This window comes from Limulus polyphemus, unplaced genomic scaffold (assembly GCF_000517525.1).
Source record: "Limulus polyphemus unplaced genomic scaffold, Limulus_polyphemus-2.1.2 Scaffold93, whole genome shotgun sequence".
NCBI lineage: Eukaryota > Metazoa > Arthropoda > Merostomata > Xiphosura > Limulidae > Limulus > Limulus polyphemus.
Genome location: NW_013665703.1, coordinates 323,083 through 338,071, shown reverse-complemented (window position 1 = coordinate 338,071; position 14,989 = coordinate 323,083). Strand labels below are relative to the sequence as shown.

Sequence of the window (14,989 nt, the reverse complement as noted above, 5' to 3'; positions counted from 1 at the left end):
TGTGGATCATGTTACTGGTTGTGTACTATAACAGAGATCATTGTTGCATTGTGAATATTCTTTATAAGGTCAAAATGCTGAGTGTCAGCTTACCCATTATGTAACTAATTTATACGTCAGCGCATTATATTGTCACAATAATACACGTATGTGGATATCCACATATCCATGAGAAAAATACTAATTTTTTGACGCGTTCTATCATCTGAAGCTTTCACTGGATTATTACAACAGTTGTGAACGTTCTGGTCGTACGAAGACAATGTTATAAAGTGTCCTTTTTTTAGCGCATGCGTCGAATGTAGTTTCTTGGTACACTAAAGCCATAGAAGACTAGACTTCGTGGACGAAGGGTAAGTAACTGGAATGACTCCCATGTTTCTTTAAACCTTTCTCTGTGTAAACATATGTATTTATTTTTAACTGCTTGGAAATACCTCTGAAAAAGTTTTAGCCTGTGTCAAACATAACCCAGGTCATTTCAAACCTAACAGTTGCCATAATAACGCTGCACTCAGCGAAAGTCATACGTATATTAGGAGGGTTTACTGTAGAGACGAATTATTGATTTTAACGGCAATGGCCGTGAGATATAAATGTCCATAGCGTGATTCCAAGCTCAAATATAGGTTTATCTGAACTGTATGACATTTTAAAAATAACAGTTTGTGTATTTTCCATAACAAACCATCATGACAAATTTTAAGTTGTGACGCCATTAATAAACACATTTGTTTTGGATAGTTCATCTATTCTTGCTGAGCGACATACTTCATTTTCTATTGTTCGTTACCTTCTGACATTTAGACGTGTAATAATGTAAACCTATAGAAAACAATTTATATTTATGTATACTGCTACCAATATGAATTATATGTTTTTAAAGTCAAAGTTTCCCATACCATATAAGATGTGAAATCTGTATCAAACTTAACATATTAAAGCGAATTAGTTATAATGAATTATATATATTAAAAATTGAATTTAAACTATCATGTGTTTTGCATCCTTATGTTTTAAAAAGCCCGAGATGAAAAACTAGTAAAATAATATGTCTCAAGACATTCCTTTTGAAAATTACCCACATGTTATAATTTACATATCTATTATGCAGTGGTGTCCAAAATTTAAAACAAAACTGTTAAGCAGTGAATGTTTATTCCTTAACATTCGTGCTAAACAAGGAAGTTTCAACGTCGTAATCACTTTAGTCAAGTATTTTTTTCTATAGTTTTTCTCCACTCATTAAAACATCATATATGTGAATACCACTTGGCAGTTGGATTTCTGGAACTATCAATATAAAAAATTCATGCCCCAAATTGAAAATTATCTGGCTATTCCCGATTACCAAGAACAGCATTTTTACATTAATAAATCGCTAAAGTACATTGAGTACTTTATAATAATTAGCCCATTTTTACTTTATGAACTTTGTTAGGTTGCCGTAAAAGATTAATTAATTTAAACTATAGACAATCTTACTATATAAAGAAATATATTTTAAAATTATGCAGATAGTTTATTTTCTTTGTAATCTCAAATATATGTAATTTTTTTACTTTTCTTTCTTTCAGTTCCAATCATGAAATATGGGATTCGTGTTTTTATAGGCTTTATTTTCTTTAATTACAATATTACTTATCCTCAAGTATAAAACGTTAAAATAAGTGTGTTTTCTATCTATCACTGTGTATAACGACAAATTTAGTTTTATGCAGTGAAAAAAACTAATATCACGTTTGCGTAGAAAAAAATGAATAGTTCCAAAGCCGAAGAGACATCTCAACTTCCTCCTCCAAGTTGTGGTACGACAGTGGTGCCGCGTTCTCCTAGCCATGATTCATTTGCAACGGACCTGTCCCTGATATCTTTATCCAGTCTCGGATCTGAGATTGGTCAATTAAGAAGCAGCATGATGAGGACATCAAGAAATGGAGAAGGGCCGGAGGAGTCGCTGAGACAGAGCCCTTTACCTGCAGAATTCGTTTGGGGTCGGGCAGGCGCTAAAGGCAGTCGTGGAAGCAAAGGAAGCTTATTTCTAATTCCCTCGGAGCAGCACGCACCTGTTACAAAAAGAACAATATCAGGGGAAGTTCTCTTCGAAGAAGAAACTGAAGTGATCCGTAATTGTGGAGCACTATCATCCTTTCTGGGCCTGATGAAGAGCTTTAGTACTTCAGATATAACCCAAATTATAACAGAAGAGAGTGGATCTCTACGACCAAGTACTTCGGAGCTCGCTCTCTGTGACTGGGAACAATTCGATCTTTCCAATGCACGTCTGGATAACACCTCCCGTTCCCTCTCCACTTGGGTTGCTGTTGGTGATGTCGCTTCATCTTCTCACATGGCATCCCCTCTTCCTCAATTTCAATTTGGCAGTTTATCTTCTAACATCACTCCGGCAGAGCTTGTCCGTTCTGTGAACAAAAAAGTTAGACAGAGATACATACGCCGTAGAATCTTATCTACCTACAAAGCTTTAGAAAGACTGACACACAGCGAAGTTAACCTTTTGAAGGTGTCCAAGCAACGGGAAACACGTGTCAACGTTCCTAAGGTACAAATATCTTCAGACCTTGACCGTAGGGACGTACAACTTCCTTCTCTCAGCTTTCGTGGCCCTAATAAGAACCTAACTCTCACGGTCAAGGATATAGACAGAGAAAAGGGGAGGCCACTCACAAAGTACGAGAGGAACATAATGATATTTAATTGGCTGCAGAACTTAGAAGAAAATACTCTTGAAGTAAGTTAATAAAGCAAATAATTGGTTCTGTTTTCGTATAGAAAACTTCAGTTTTTTTAGATATTTAAGTAACTGTATTTCAGTATATAAAAATGAAATCTGCAAAGTTTCGATATTACAAGTCTAATATTTTTATTTTCTGTTGTCGAAAGTATTTTAATTTCGTGGACGCCAAGAATTGCCTATATGAAAATTAGTGTTTTGATAATGACATTTCTAGAATATATAAAACAGGAATTAAAAGATAGTCTTGTAAGAAAAAGTAAATATTGGTAGAAAAGCTGCTTGTAAATATATTTATAATTGTAAAAATAGAAATAAAATTATTCACTGATTCAAACTGAAGATTTACTTTATTGTTTTAATCAGTATATTAATAAAATGTTGCAAAAGTAATATTTTCAAGAATAGTAAATTAATTATTGAATAAAAACATAACCACACATGTTAAAAATTTGTAATATGCAATATCTCAAAAATATTTCACTTGACTGTCTCTTCAAACTTTTGATCGATGTACCATTTTAATTTAAATAATGTAGCACAATGCTACACAAGGGCTATCTGTGCTCTGCCCACCACGGGTATCGAAACCCGGTTTCTAGCGTTGTAAGTCCGCAGCCATACCGCTGTGCCACTGGTGGGCAAATAATTTTGGAACCAATTTTACACGTTTTAATAATAAAAAAAATAATTTAAACTACATATAACAGCCATTTTCGCAGTTTTTCTCCCCATAAAATTCGTTAATCCCTGAACTTGATTTTAAAAGTATCGTTTGTTTATAGAATAATTGCATAATGTATCGACTGCGTTCTGGGTGTCTCTTCAGCAGCAATTTAAATTCAAACGCTTAAAAAACATGCAAACAAGAAGTGACATAAAACTAAAGGGACCAGAAATGGCCGACAGGAGATCCTAAACATTACTCATTCATATCATGTACATGTTAGTCAAACTCATCTTAGTCACGATGACGTTAATACGACCATAAGGCACTAAAACCTCGTCAAGTAATGATTTGGACAGAACGAGTTTATTTAAATAAATTATAGTAAAACGCCTGAGTTAGTGAATCTGTTATGTTTTCTTTTAAACCTAACAAAAATGATAACATTTCGCTTCACTGTATATGTTTTTACCACTCTTTTAAATTGCCATTTACAGATTAGAGGGTGTAAAAATAAAATTTCAGACCTATCTCTTGTCTACCATAATTTTACATTTATCTTTGGTCACCACCCTTTCATTTTATGACTTACTCCAATATGACTATTTTTACTTACAAAACACTTACGTTTCAGTTCAATATTAAATTTTCCAAATGTGAGGTAAACAGAAACAATCCTTGTCATTCCAATGGCACTTCAAGCTTTTTATCCTACTACCATCATTTGATCACAGAAAAGTATCACCAACTTTGGTATTAGAAGTTAACCATAGCCTTCATTTGAATACTTGTGGGGGAACAATTTAAAGAATGATTTGTTTAGATCTCATTAAGTGCTACACTCCACATGCATAATTCCAATAAGCTAGACTGCCAGAGGTGGTGTCATGGTCTGGGGATACACTTAGCTGCCATGGTTGTGATCCTCTAATTCCGTCATATGAAAACTTAGGCATTGCGGCAGACCAAATTAATTCTATAATTCTGTATCCAGAAGGGAATGTTTCAGGTCAAATAATGCCACCACCTATCAAGTGTATGTTGTACAGGATTTGTTTAAAGATCGTTACAACAAATTCGCACATCTCTTCTTACCAGCCCAATCCCACTGAACATCTGTGGGGTGTCTTTGAACAATGCATCAGAGCTCACCCACAGCATATAGTGCTTATGGAAGATTGGTTACAAATACCAGAAGGTGTCTCATGAAATCCTATGAAATTCATGTAGCAATGTGATGATGTCATTAAAGCCAAAGGTGGCCATACCTACTATTATTAATATTATACTATTTTAAAACAAAATAGAAATTTTTTTGCATTTCAAGGGAAGATAATGCAGTTTTGGGGTGAGGTAAACAAAGACTCAAATGATGGAAATTTTGAAGTTTATATAAATCCTGTTAAAAAGACAGAAACTGATAAAATAACCGTAAGTAATAGAGCAACATTAACTCCTAGGTACAGAATAGTATTAAATGTGAAGTGCATTAAATACATCAACCAGGTTAAGGTGTGGGTAATGAAACAAAGAATACAGGGATATGTGATAAATATTAATGATAAATGAAATCAAGGTAAAAAAACAACAACCAATTCCTTTTTCTTTTTACAAGATGCATTTCAACCATCATTTTGGATATTGCAACTGTCTAATTTGACACACAGTAATTGTGAACAAAATAATTCTCATTGCAGTGTATTTGAAATTCAATTATGCACTTTTCTAAGTATATCTAATCACTTAAAACAGAAGTTTTAAAAGTATTTCAAGTTTTAATGTGACATTTTATTGTATTTTTACCTAAAAAAATAAGTTATATTTTTCTGAAATATATGTTTTAATTAAATATAATAATGTCAGCTCATATTAGCATTATCATGAAACCTTGAAGAAACATGAAATTCTAATATGCATAACTGTCTTCGTAGGGTATTAGCAATGTTCAGTCAAAGAAAATATTTACATTCTTATATTGTGAACATCAGTAAGTTGCAGCAAATTAATGATATTAAAAAGAGTAATACCAGTTAGCTGCTCATGTATTATATGTTGTATATTTTCATAATATGTGACATATCAACACAATTAGAGAACATTTTCAATTATACTGATTTTGAGAAACACTGATTCAAGTCCTTGGTAATATATAGCCCGGACTTCACACCCTTTGGCTCCCACCTTTTTGGGTCATTCATAAACATTTCCAGATAGTTGAGGTTCTTAAAGCAGCTGTCTGTAATTGAATTCATAACACCAGATCTGTATTGACAAGCTGTTATCGTGAATTTCATGGAAAGATGGATAAATAGATTATACTTAAAAGTGATGTTTAGTTGCCTATTTGTTGGTTTTAATCTCATATAGCTGGCTTACAGGATATAAAATCCTGTATCTTTCGAAACATCCATGGAAACAGATAGGTATTTAAAAACATGAAAATAAATATTCATTAACCTTTTTTTATTGTTAACTGCCAAAAACTGAGATGTGAAACAAATTAAGTATTATATCCTTATTAATATATTTCGATTTCTTATGGAAGTGATATAAATATACTTTAAAAACTATTAATATCATATTATATTGAAGTTATAATCAAAGCCTATTTCATTCCAAAAGCTTTAAAACCGGTCAACAGTATTACACTTGAAATAACATTTTGTTATGCTTTCTAAGTAAATCTAGCCAACTTATGATATGAATATGATATTTACAATCTAAAAGTGACTGAGAATTCATCTTTCAAACAAAACTTCATTCTAGAAAAATTAATAAATCCAAGAATTCTGCTCATGTGAAAGTTAATATTACATCTTGTAGTGGCACACACATCCAAAATCATAAAAGTAGTAGCATGTATATTTATCTAGTTATTTGTGTCCCTACATTTCTGAAACATAGTCTGCTAGTGGCCTAAATATAAGCAATTGTTACACAGTATGTGCAAATACATGAATCCAATTGTGTCAGTGTCAGCTTATAACCAATTTTATTCAATAAGATTGCATTCACAGTTCATACACACCAGACTATACAGGCAGGTCTCTTCAACATAATCTCTAGTTAACCTCAATGTATGAAATACACAAGTTTTGAAACTTAGTAATTCTTAAAAAGGCTATTTATAATATATCAGAACATTAATATACAAATAATTCCCTGTAATTAAAATTACCATGTATTGGAAATTTCACAAAGCATGCAAATGTATCACATCTTAACAAGTAACCATCAAGTCTAAAAGATTACATAAAGAAGGTACACTGTTCCAAATCTAACCTTTCTTTTACTCTCTTTTCTCACTATAACATTACAAATTACTTTGCTATTAAATAGTTTGATTAAGTTTTATTTCAGCTATTACACTTTATTTTAGATTTTTCTTAACTATTAAAATGTTAAATTTTCTCCTAATACAACAACTTATAAAATTTCACTTTTATGTATATTGAAATATTTATCAAATTCTATTATATGTGGTGGGTATCTCAGGTTAAACCTATAAAAAAGACAAGTTCAACATTTGGTATCTAAACTACAGCTACAGTTCACATATAGACAGAAACATTATTTTTAAGTGAGTTTTACAGTATGTTGGCTAATTCCAGCAAATATTTAAGCTTTCAAAAAAGTTTATCATAAAAGTAAATGTAAGTTATATATAATAACACATGCAAAAATGTTTTTAAGAATACAATTTAAACACTGTTAGAATACAGATATGCTATCAAATCATAAAGGAAATTCTGTGTGCAATAAAATGACTAATAATTTATATTTAGATGTAAAATTAATGAAGCAGTTGAAAATTATCACAAAACAATATTATGTGTGTATGAAAGTAATTAAACATATAAGTCACTATATGAAACTAAACATCCTTTCCACTTTTTTCAGATTCATCAGCTTATCAAGGTTGTCTTGTTTATGTGCATTTGTGTACGTATATGTTACAGGCAACATCGTCAATGGCCAAATAGTGTTGTCATTTCCTCGTTATTGGACATTGATGACAATATCTAGCCAATGACAGCAATGTCCAATTTCACCAGCCAATCTTGTCCTAAAGTACTGTGTGAAAAACCAACATCTACCAGGAAATGATACTATGGCTCAAGGTAAATCAAGCAATGTTATCGATGCCCAGCCAATGACCAAAGTACTGTATTTTACTAAACTTAAAACTACGTCACTTAGAATTTGTAAACAATATTGCAAATGGCCTGGCAGTCTTCAATGCCCAAGAACAGAGGGAAATGACAACATTGTCCAAGTCATTGTTGACACTGGCCTGACTTTGGCCATCACCTGTAACATATATATATATATATATATATATATACACACACATAAAAGAATGATTATATACTTCTACGTAGTTACTTATCTATTCTTCTTATATTGAAAGTCATATATATAAGTAAGGTAAATGTTTGGTCAACTTTAGTTTCTGTTTTATTCTATTGAGGTTAAGCAAATTCCTAATGGTATTATATCAATCAGGCCAAATAAAAAGATGTTAATCAAGCTTCTGAGGTCCAGTGATGTTACTTAGTAGTGAGAAAAACACATTAAAAAATATTTTTCTTAACAAGCTTTATTCACATTTTCTAGCGTTTGTTGTTTTGAAAGTTCACAGAATAACCTCCAGTATTTGGATCTTGAACAAACTTAAAGTTGTCTGTTGACAGGCCAAAAGGTCTGAGGATCATGTTCCCAAGGTCTTTCAGTTTTCCTAGTAATATTATATACAAAAACATCAATCAAGAATTATTCATAGAAGAAAAACTTGGTTCATAATAAACCTTTAAGTTTGATAAGTATACAAAGTTTTCTTGAATCTCATTATGTAATTATTGAATAGCATGCAAGTTTTCCTATAAAAAGATCATAAAACGCTTAGTAATAAAATTTTATTTTACAGGTTTTCAAGAAAAATAGAAAGTCTGAATATGTTTGGTAGTTCATAAATTGAACCCAATAGAACTTTTTACTGATAACATAATTCACTGGTATATTTTATTATATTACAAGATATTAGACAATATGAAATTAGCTTCAATTATTTTCAACACTATTATTTAATTACCATACACCCTCTGATTGTTACTTAACTTTATTAGCTGGACTATAATGTGAAATATTGTACAGCAAGTAAAATGTGTAATGATGAGAGTAAATATCTTCTATATTATTTTTAAGACATTACAGTAACTATATTCTTTAAAAAATAGATGAACTAGAGGTATGCACTTGTATGTAGTTTCACAGACTTGCAATCTAGGTGATCACAAGACAGTGTTTTATAATGAACTGTTTAGATCATCTTTTACATCAATAAACATTTACAAAAACCCTCACTCTCAAAAGTAAAACTTTGATAAATATACCTCAAAGATTAGTTAAAATGTTTATTGTTTACAATTTTAGATTAATGGATCATTTTGTACAATGATTAAAAATATTACAAAATATTTTGTTGAAACATTTTAATGGTCATCAATTGCAGACAGATGTATAGTAGGACAAACTTTTTAAGTTGCAATGTTTAAGTGACTTAGCACTTCTGCTTTCCATCATTTACATATAGTAAAAAAAAAAAGAAGAGATAGGCAAGTAATTAGTTATCAATACGTACAGAGTTGTTCACATTCTACAATTACAATATGCATACTTGATCACCTTGCCTCTGGCCATACCCATGACTTGTTATTACACATGTTAACAACCCTGATCCTCTTGTTGCAATTCAGTGGAAGCGTGATATTTTGTAAGCATAGATGGCACTTAAAATTGGATCCTTCTGGGAGAATCACATTACAGGACTTTCTGATGCAAAGTTTTTATACTGTGAATATAAAAGCATAAAAGGAAAGAAATTGTAGTGTTTCAAAGAAAAGGATATCTTTAGCGTTGAACCCTACTGATAAAGCCAAAAAAAGTATGATTCCAGTAGGAAAAAAGCAATCTGCTCCTTGACTGTCTACCAGTCATACAACAGAAATAATGAAAAAATTTAAACAACTTGTCAACAGAAGTAACAAAAGAACACAGGTACATTGCAGTTACAATAAGCACCTCCACTGGAAATGTGGATACTGTAATTCAAACAAATTTAAGTCAACAAAAGTAAAACTAAAGCTATGTTCACAAGCTCCTCGCAAAGCACATAGCCAGATGAAAATTGTTGAAAGCTGTAGAAGTATGAAACAGATTTATTATTTAATCATCTGGGTGAAGCACATCTACTTCAGTTTCTGCAAAAAAAAAAGTCCAAACAATTTATTACCACCTTCCCATTGATACAATACTTCAAAATGATAAAAAACATGCAACAAAGTCTTTTTCAAGGAGTTTATGATGGTTACAACTGTTTTTAAACATCTGGAGAGTTGATTAAAATGCCTGTGTGAACTCTGCATGTTAAGCTAATGTAGTGACACCACTGTACTTCAAAGAAATACCAATAATGTATGACTCCATGAAGAAAAAGCATCAAGCTACATGTTCAAGTCAACATGCCAGTTTCTCTGCAAAATGCACATATGCATGGAATATCATGCTCTATCATTTGTAAACATCTCCCACCGAATTCTGTGCCTCTGGGTTGTTCCAACAGGCCCTTGCAAAACATTGGCCATGCACAGTTGATGGATTTTAGAAAGCTTGTAAAGAAGATGAGAACAACATTGAATTGCACAAAAACCTCTTATAGTGAAAACTGTGCTACAGAAGAATAGTGCATAATTATAGTCATCACAAAGAATGTCATCTGTAGTGGAAGAAGAGGTTGCAAGTCTAAGCTATTATCCTTTATTGTTATCATGATAATGAAAACTGCCCTGTATTTTCACCTAATGCTATTCTGATGGGAAAATGTGTCACTTTATCTTAATAAAACTATTCTCTAACATCCATAACCTTGTAATCTATATGTTGACCATGCTCTAGTTAATTTCTAGGTTTAGATGTGTTGCTGTAACCCTTTAGATTTTCAATACAATCTTTGCCATAACCCAAAAATACAAGTACTTTAAAGAAACATGTAGAAACATACCTAGCATTTCTGCTTTTAGCTTCTCGTTCCTCTCTTTAATCTGTTCTGGAAGAACCTAAAGTTTAGGAAACAAAATACTTGTTGGATATATTATATTACAAACACCTACAATGTACTCAGAAAATACTTAATAACTGCACCCAGTATTCCATAATATTTTAACCTTCCCGCTACAGTCAAGGGGTGCATTTCATGACCTTTCACAGAGTTACATTCAAAGTATAATTAAACTATTTTGTTATCAATACATATGAATAAACGTGGCATTAAAATGTAGTTAATAAATCAAATTTGAACATACATTTTAATTTCTTAATTTTAAAATTAAATATTTAAATAAATCATCAATCTTCCCTTGTATGAGAATCGTAATATTTGTTCTCCATGTCTTGCCCATTCTCCAATTTACATGATTACTTAGTAGTTACAAGGTTGGTGTAATCCATTGACCCCATATGGAAAGAGTTAATGAAATCTCTTTGATAATGAAGCAAAATGCTCAAGTCTAAATAATTCTACAGGAAATCTGCTATAGTTTCCAAACATTGATCACCACAAAAATATTTTACTTATTCCAAAATTATATATACACTCAGTCTTAAACATCTGTACTTTAACTCAAACAGTTTCATAAACAATTACTTCACTGTTTAACAAACTCCACATCATTTTCTCTGCAAACCTAACAATGAGAAAAATTTGACATTTATTTCTACATGCCAATTATCTCATTATAGTTTTCAAAACAAGTACAGTCTATGCACACAAAATTGTTATATACATACACTTCAACTTTTGCAATCTAAAGTGTATTCTTTAGCAAAACATCCTACCAAACATTTTACAATATGTACTGATTTTTTGTGTGTGTGTGTTTTCTCCTACTAATTATTACTTATTTCTAAGTATTTTGTACAAACCACTCACCATACAAGCTTCACGTGCTTCTAATATATTTGGATCTATTTCTAACACCTGCTGGTAGTCAGTCAGAGCCTCATCTAACTTTTCAGTTGTCTTGTGGAGTTGTGCTCTTCGTAGAATTGCTTTTAGATAGCTTGGGTTCAAATCTAGAGCTGAATAAAGTAATTTTACTGTTACCATATATCCTTATAACATTGCACCATAGTTTATTTTTAGAAAGATGGTAACACACAAACACTTTTTTACAAAGACTATTGAATGACCAACTAGGCAGTCATTTAAACCCTAGATAAACAAATTGGTATATTGTGTATAAAATTACAGTTTCAATCATAAAGTTACAAAGTATTACATTTAATTTCTTCCTTCAGTATCCAATGAAATTATTTCTAACATACCAAACTTTCCAACAATTTTCAACAGACGTTTCTCTTATTATTGTACTGACTTTTTTCCTTTAATTATATATATATATATATATATATAAGAGGTAGAAACTAACTTATTTCCTAGAAACTTGTGTGATAACCAAATATTTGTGACCTAGTTTCACAAAAAGTTTTCTGATATCACATGGTATTATACCAAGCCATAAGTTCTATAGCATCACACACAAAAACTTCAACATAACTGATCTGAATGCCATTTAGAAATAGATGTACATGTCCTTCAACTTTAACAACAAAATATAGATACATTTATTATATGTACAATTTATGTTAAAAAAAGAGAAAAGCTTGACTGCTCTGTGGTATGAAAGTCCCTGTAATTGCACAATTAGAATCAAACTGCACTCACTCAGTTTCTACTAAGCACCATCTACTGTGTTCATTAGGTTTAATGACCAAAACAAGGTAACGATTCAGTACTTCAGAAATCCAGAATTTTTTGGATTAAGATGTAGATGAATTAAGCACAGTTTTATATGTATACAAAACAGAATATTGACCATTAGAAAATAATGGAAATAGAATAAATTACACAAACATTGCCCCAACAAATATAAATAAACTGTCATAATCCATGATTAAGACACTTAATGGAGTTATTGTACCAAATTTTAACATTCTGCACTGTTAAACATTAAAAAAAAACATGCAAGTTATTCCATGGATAGTTATTCTCACAAACTGTTTATCAATCAATCACCTTATGTTAAACAAACACTAATGATTACAGTAGATTTCAAAACAACAAGAAACTTGAGCACTTTCAAATAGTTGACCCCACTTCTTTAGGAGTAAAAAGGGTGGGGTGATAAATATGAAAAAAAAGTACATTTCACATGAGCAGTAAGTGTTTGTCGAAATGGCTATAAAAGCTGACAAATTCCAATTAAAAAAGGGTGTAGCATTAGATAGTGGATGTGTCCAGGCCACCTCATCAAACAACTCTCACTCACATGACATATACTTCTTCATTGACATTTACTATCTACACTCTTTAAGCTTTTTTCATTTTTACTCTTGAAGAACAATAGTCAAGCTTTTTGTAATCTAATTTAATCTATTTTGGTAATGTTTTGTGCTAATTTTATCATTATGATAAGATTACAGCAATTTCAGGATGTTTTATGACATGATAAACACCTATTACTGTACAGTGCTGCTCCTTATTGAAGAATGCAGTACAGCATGATGAAGATTTTACCATCACATTGCAACAATACTAAGATTAAATTCAACTATCACCAAATCCTGATTTTAGTATCCAACTAACAAATTTTCAGAAGCAGAACATGATATGACCATTTAATAATTTTCATTATCCCCATGATATTGAGATACTGCTAATTTCAATGTATTCTTTACACAATACAGTATGTTATCTTGTACAGTATAACTTTAAAACTGCTAGTGGAATGCTTTAAACTTTTTTTTGGATACAAAATTGGATATTACATATTTATGTATTGTTAAAGAAAAAGATACAGGTAGTACTCTCCATAAGATATTTAAAACAATACTTTCCATAAAAGGATTCATCACAGCACATCAATCCCAAAAGAAAACTCTGCTGCTTATATATAAAATGGCATGAAAAAGTAAATAAACTTAAAAACTATGGTGAAGCTTCAGTGTCAAATTTATTAAAAGCAATTTAATTAATGCTATCCAATAATCAGGACAGTTTTAAGTTTTATGAGGAACATGACATCTATGAAATTTATAGTGAATATTTGATGCAAAAGAAAAGTGTCAAATAAGTAACTGCTAATCACGTATACTTACTATTAGAGTTCTGCAAATAAAAGTGTTTTGTTTTTTAATAAATGTTTGGTCAAAGTCAGTCTCAATGAAATAAAAAAAGTTCACAAGTTAGAAAATTAACAAGTTACAAGTCTTTAATTTGAGGTAAGAAAAATTTTGAAATTAAGTTCAAATTCTGAGTATAAATAATGAAATTCACAGTGTTTACTGTATAAGCACTTCAAAAAATCCTTGAAAAATGATATCTTATAAAGATCGATGTAATTACACAAGACTGTGATACTCAATTGAACATTAAAATGCCATTCCTTCATTATACAAAACAGAAACTGGTGGTTCTATTGTTCACACAGAAAAAGTTTAAGCCTTGTTCTTTTCAGGAGAGATATAAAATCAAAACCAGATGTATTATTTTCCATAACAATTTAAAATAATACCAGTTTTAAAACCTGACTAAAATATGAAACAAATATATGAAATAAACTTTTGATGTTGCCAGTGGTTCTAATAAAATTAGTTGACAACAAAATAATGAAAACCAATAGCCTTTAGTTACACAGGTGTATCATGTACAAATGAAAATAAAACTTCTGTTATTTTTCATCAAAAGATATGTACATTTCTGTGTATTTTAATTTTACTAACAATTCCATCATATTCTAATTGTTCTTTTACTATGTCTTTGTAAGTGTAAAATCAAATGACTTCAATTTTTGTACTTTTTATTAACATCTTTTGCACAGTTAACTCTTTCAGCACAGGCTCAGTCCCTGGGACTGACCTCGTAACCATTTTTATGCTATAACTTTTAAATTAGTAAGCATATGTTAATGAAATTTAGTAGGTTATCAGTAAACATTACAATGCTTTCATATACAAAATATCAAATTTTTTATTAAGTCTTAAGGTTTATAAAGCAATGTTTTTCTCATGTCTCTTTTTTTTCTTTTTGCATGTTGCCTATCTATCATGCAAAGTAATATTCATTTTAAGATTAAAAACACTTTTATGCATCAGAACATTTTGAAATTTCATAAGTGAAATCTTTATAATGTTGAGATAGTTACCAATGTTTAAGAAAAAACTTTATATTTTATATGTGATTTTCAGTAATTAATCTCTCCACTATAATTTACAAAGCTTAGTAACTAAGATGTATTTGAGTCTAAAAAAAATATGAAATTTCAAGCAGACTACAGACACGCCCTACCTCATTGAAATATTGGTTCAAAAGAAAGAAATGGAGCCAAGTCTGTTAAAATGGCTAAGAAAAACACTACAGGGACATTCTGAGCTTCAGAATGGTTATTCATGTTACATATAGAAGTAAGTGTATATAAGGGAGCATTTCCAAAAATGGAAAGAGGTGGGCA

The 14,989-nt window shown here is 30.8% G+C and overlaps 2 protein-coding genes across 3 annotated transcripts in view; one reads left to right on the top strand and one right to left on the bottom strand.

The window, feature by feature from the left end:
* Positions 1–266: 266 nt before the first annotated feature.
* LOC106469031 lies at positions 267–3,075 on the top strand. Its single transcript, XM_022398267.1, has 2 exons — positions 267–353; positions 1,578–3,075. The coding sequence occupies exon 2, from the start codon at positions 1,757–1,759 to the stop codon at positions 2,759–2,761; it is 1,005 nt and encodes a 334-aa protein (XP_022253975.1). The 5' UTR covers positions 267–353; positions 1,578–1,756; the 3' UTR covers positions 2,762–3,075.
* A 3,322-nt stretch (positions 3,076–6,397) lies between these two features.
* The window catches only part of LOC106469022 (tetratricopeptide repeat protein 1-like), a 24,890-nt gene continuing 16,298 nt past the window's right edge, over positions 6,398–14,989 (bottom strand). For both annotated transcript variants that reach the window (XM_013929477.2, XM_022398159.1), the window contains exons 5-7: positions 11,410–11,558; positions 10,483–10,537; positions 6,398–8,160 (exon numbers count right to left, since the gene is read on the bottom strand). In XM_013929477.2, coding sequence (XP_013784931.1) covers positions 8,036–8,160; positions 10,483–10,537; positions 11,410–11,558 — 329 coding nt within the window. In that variant the 3' untranslated portion in view covers positions 6,398–8,035. The remainder of the gene's footprint in view (positions 8,161–10,482; positions 10,538–11,409; positions 11,559–14,989) is intronic.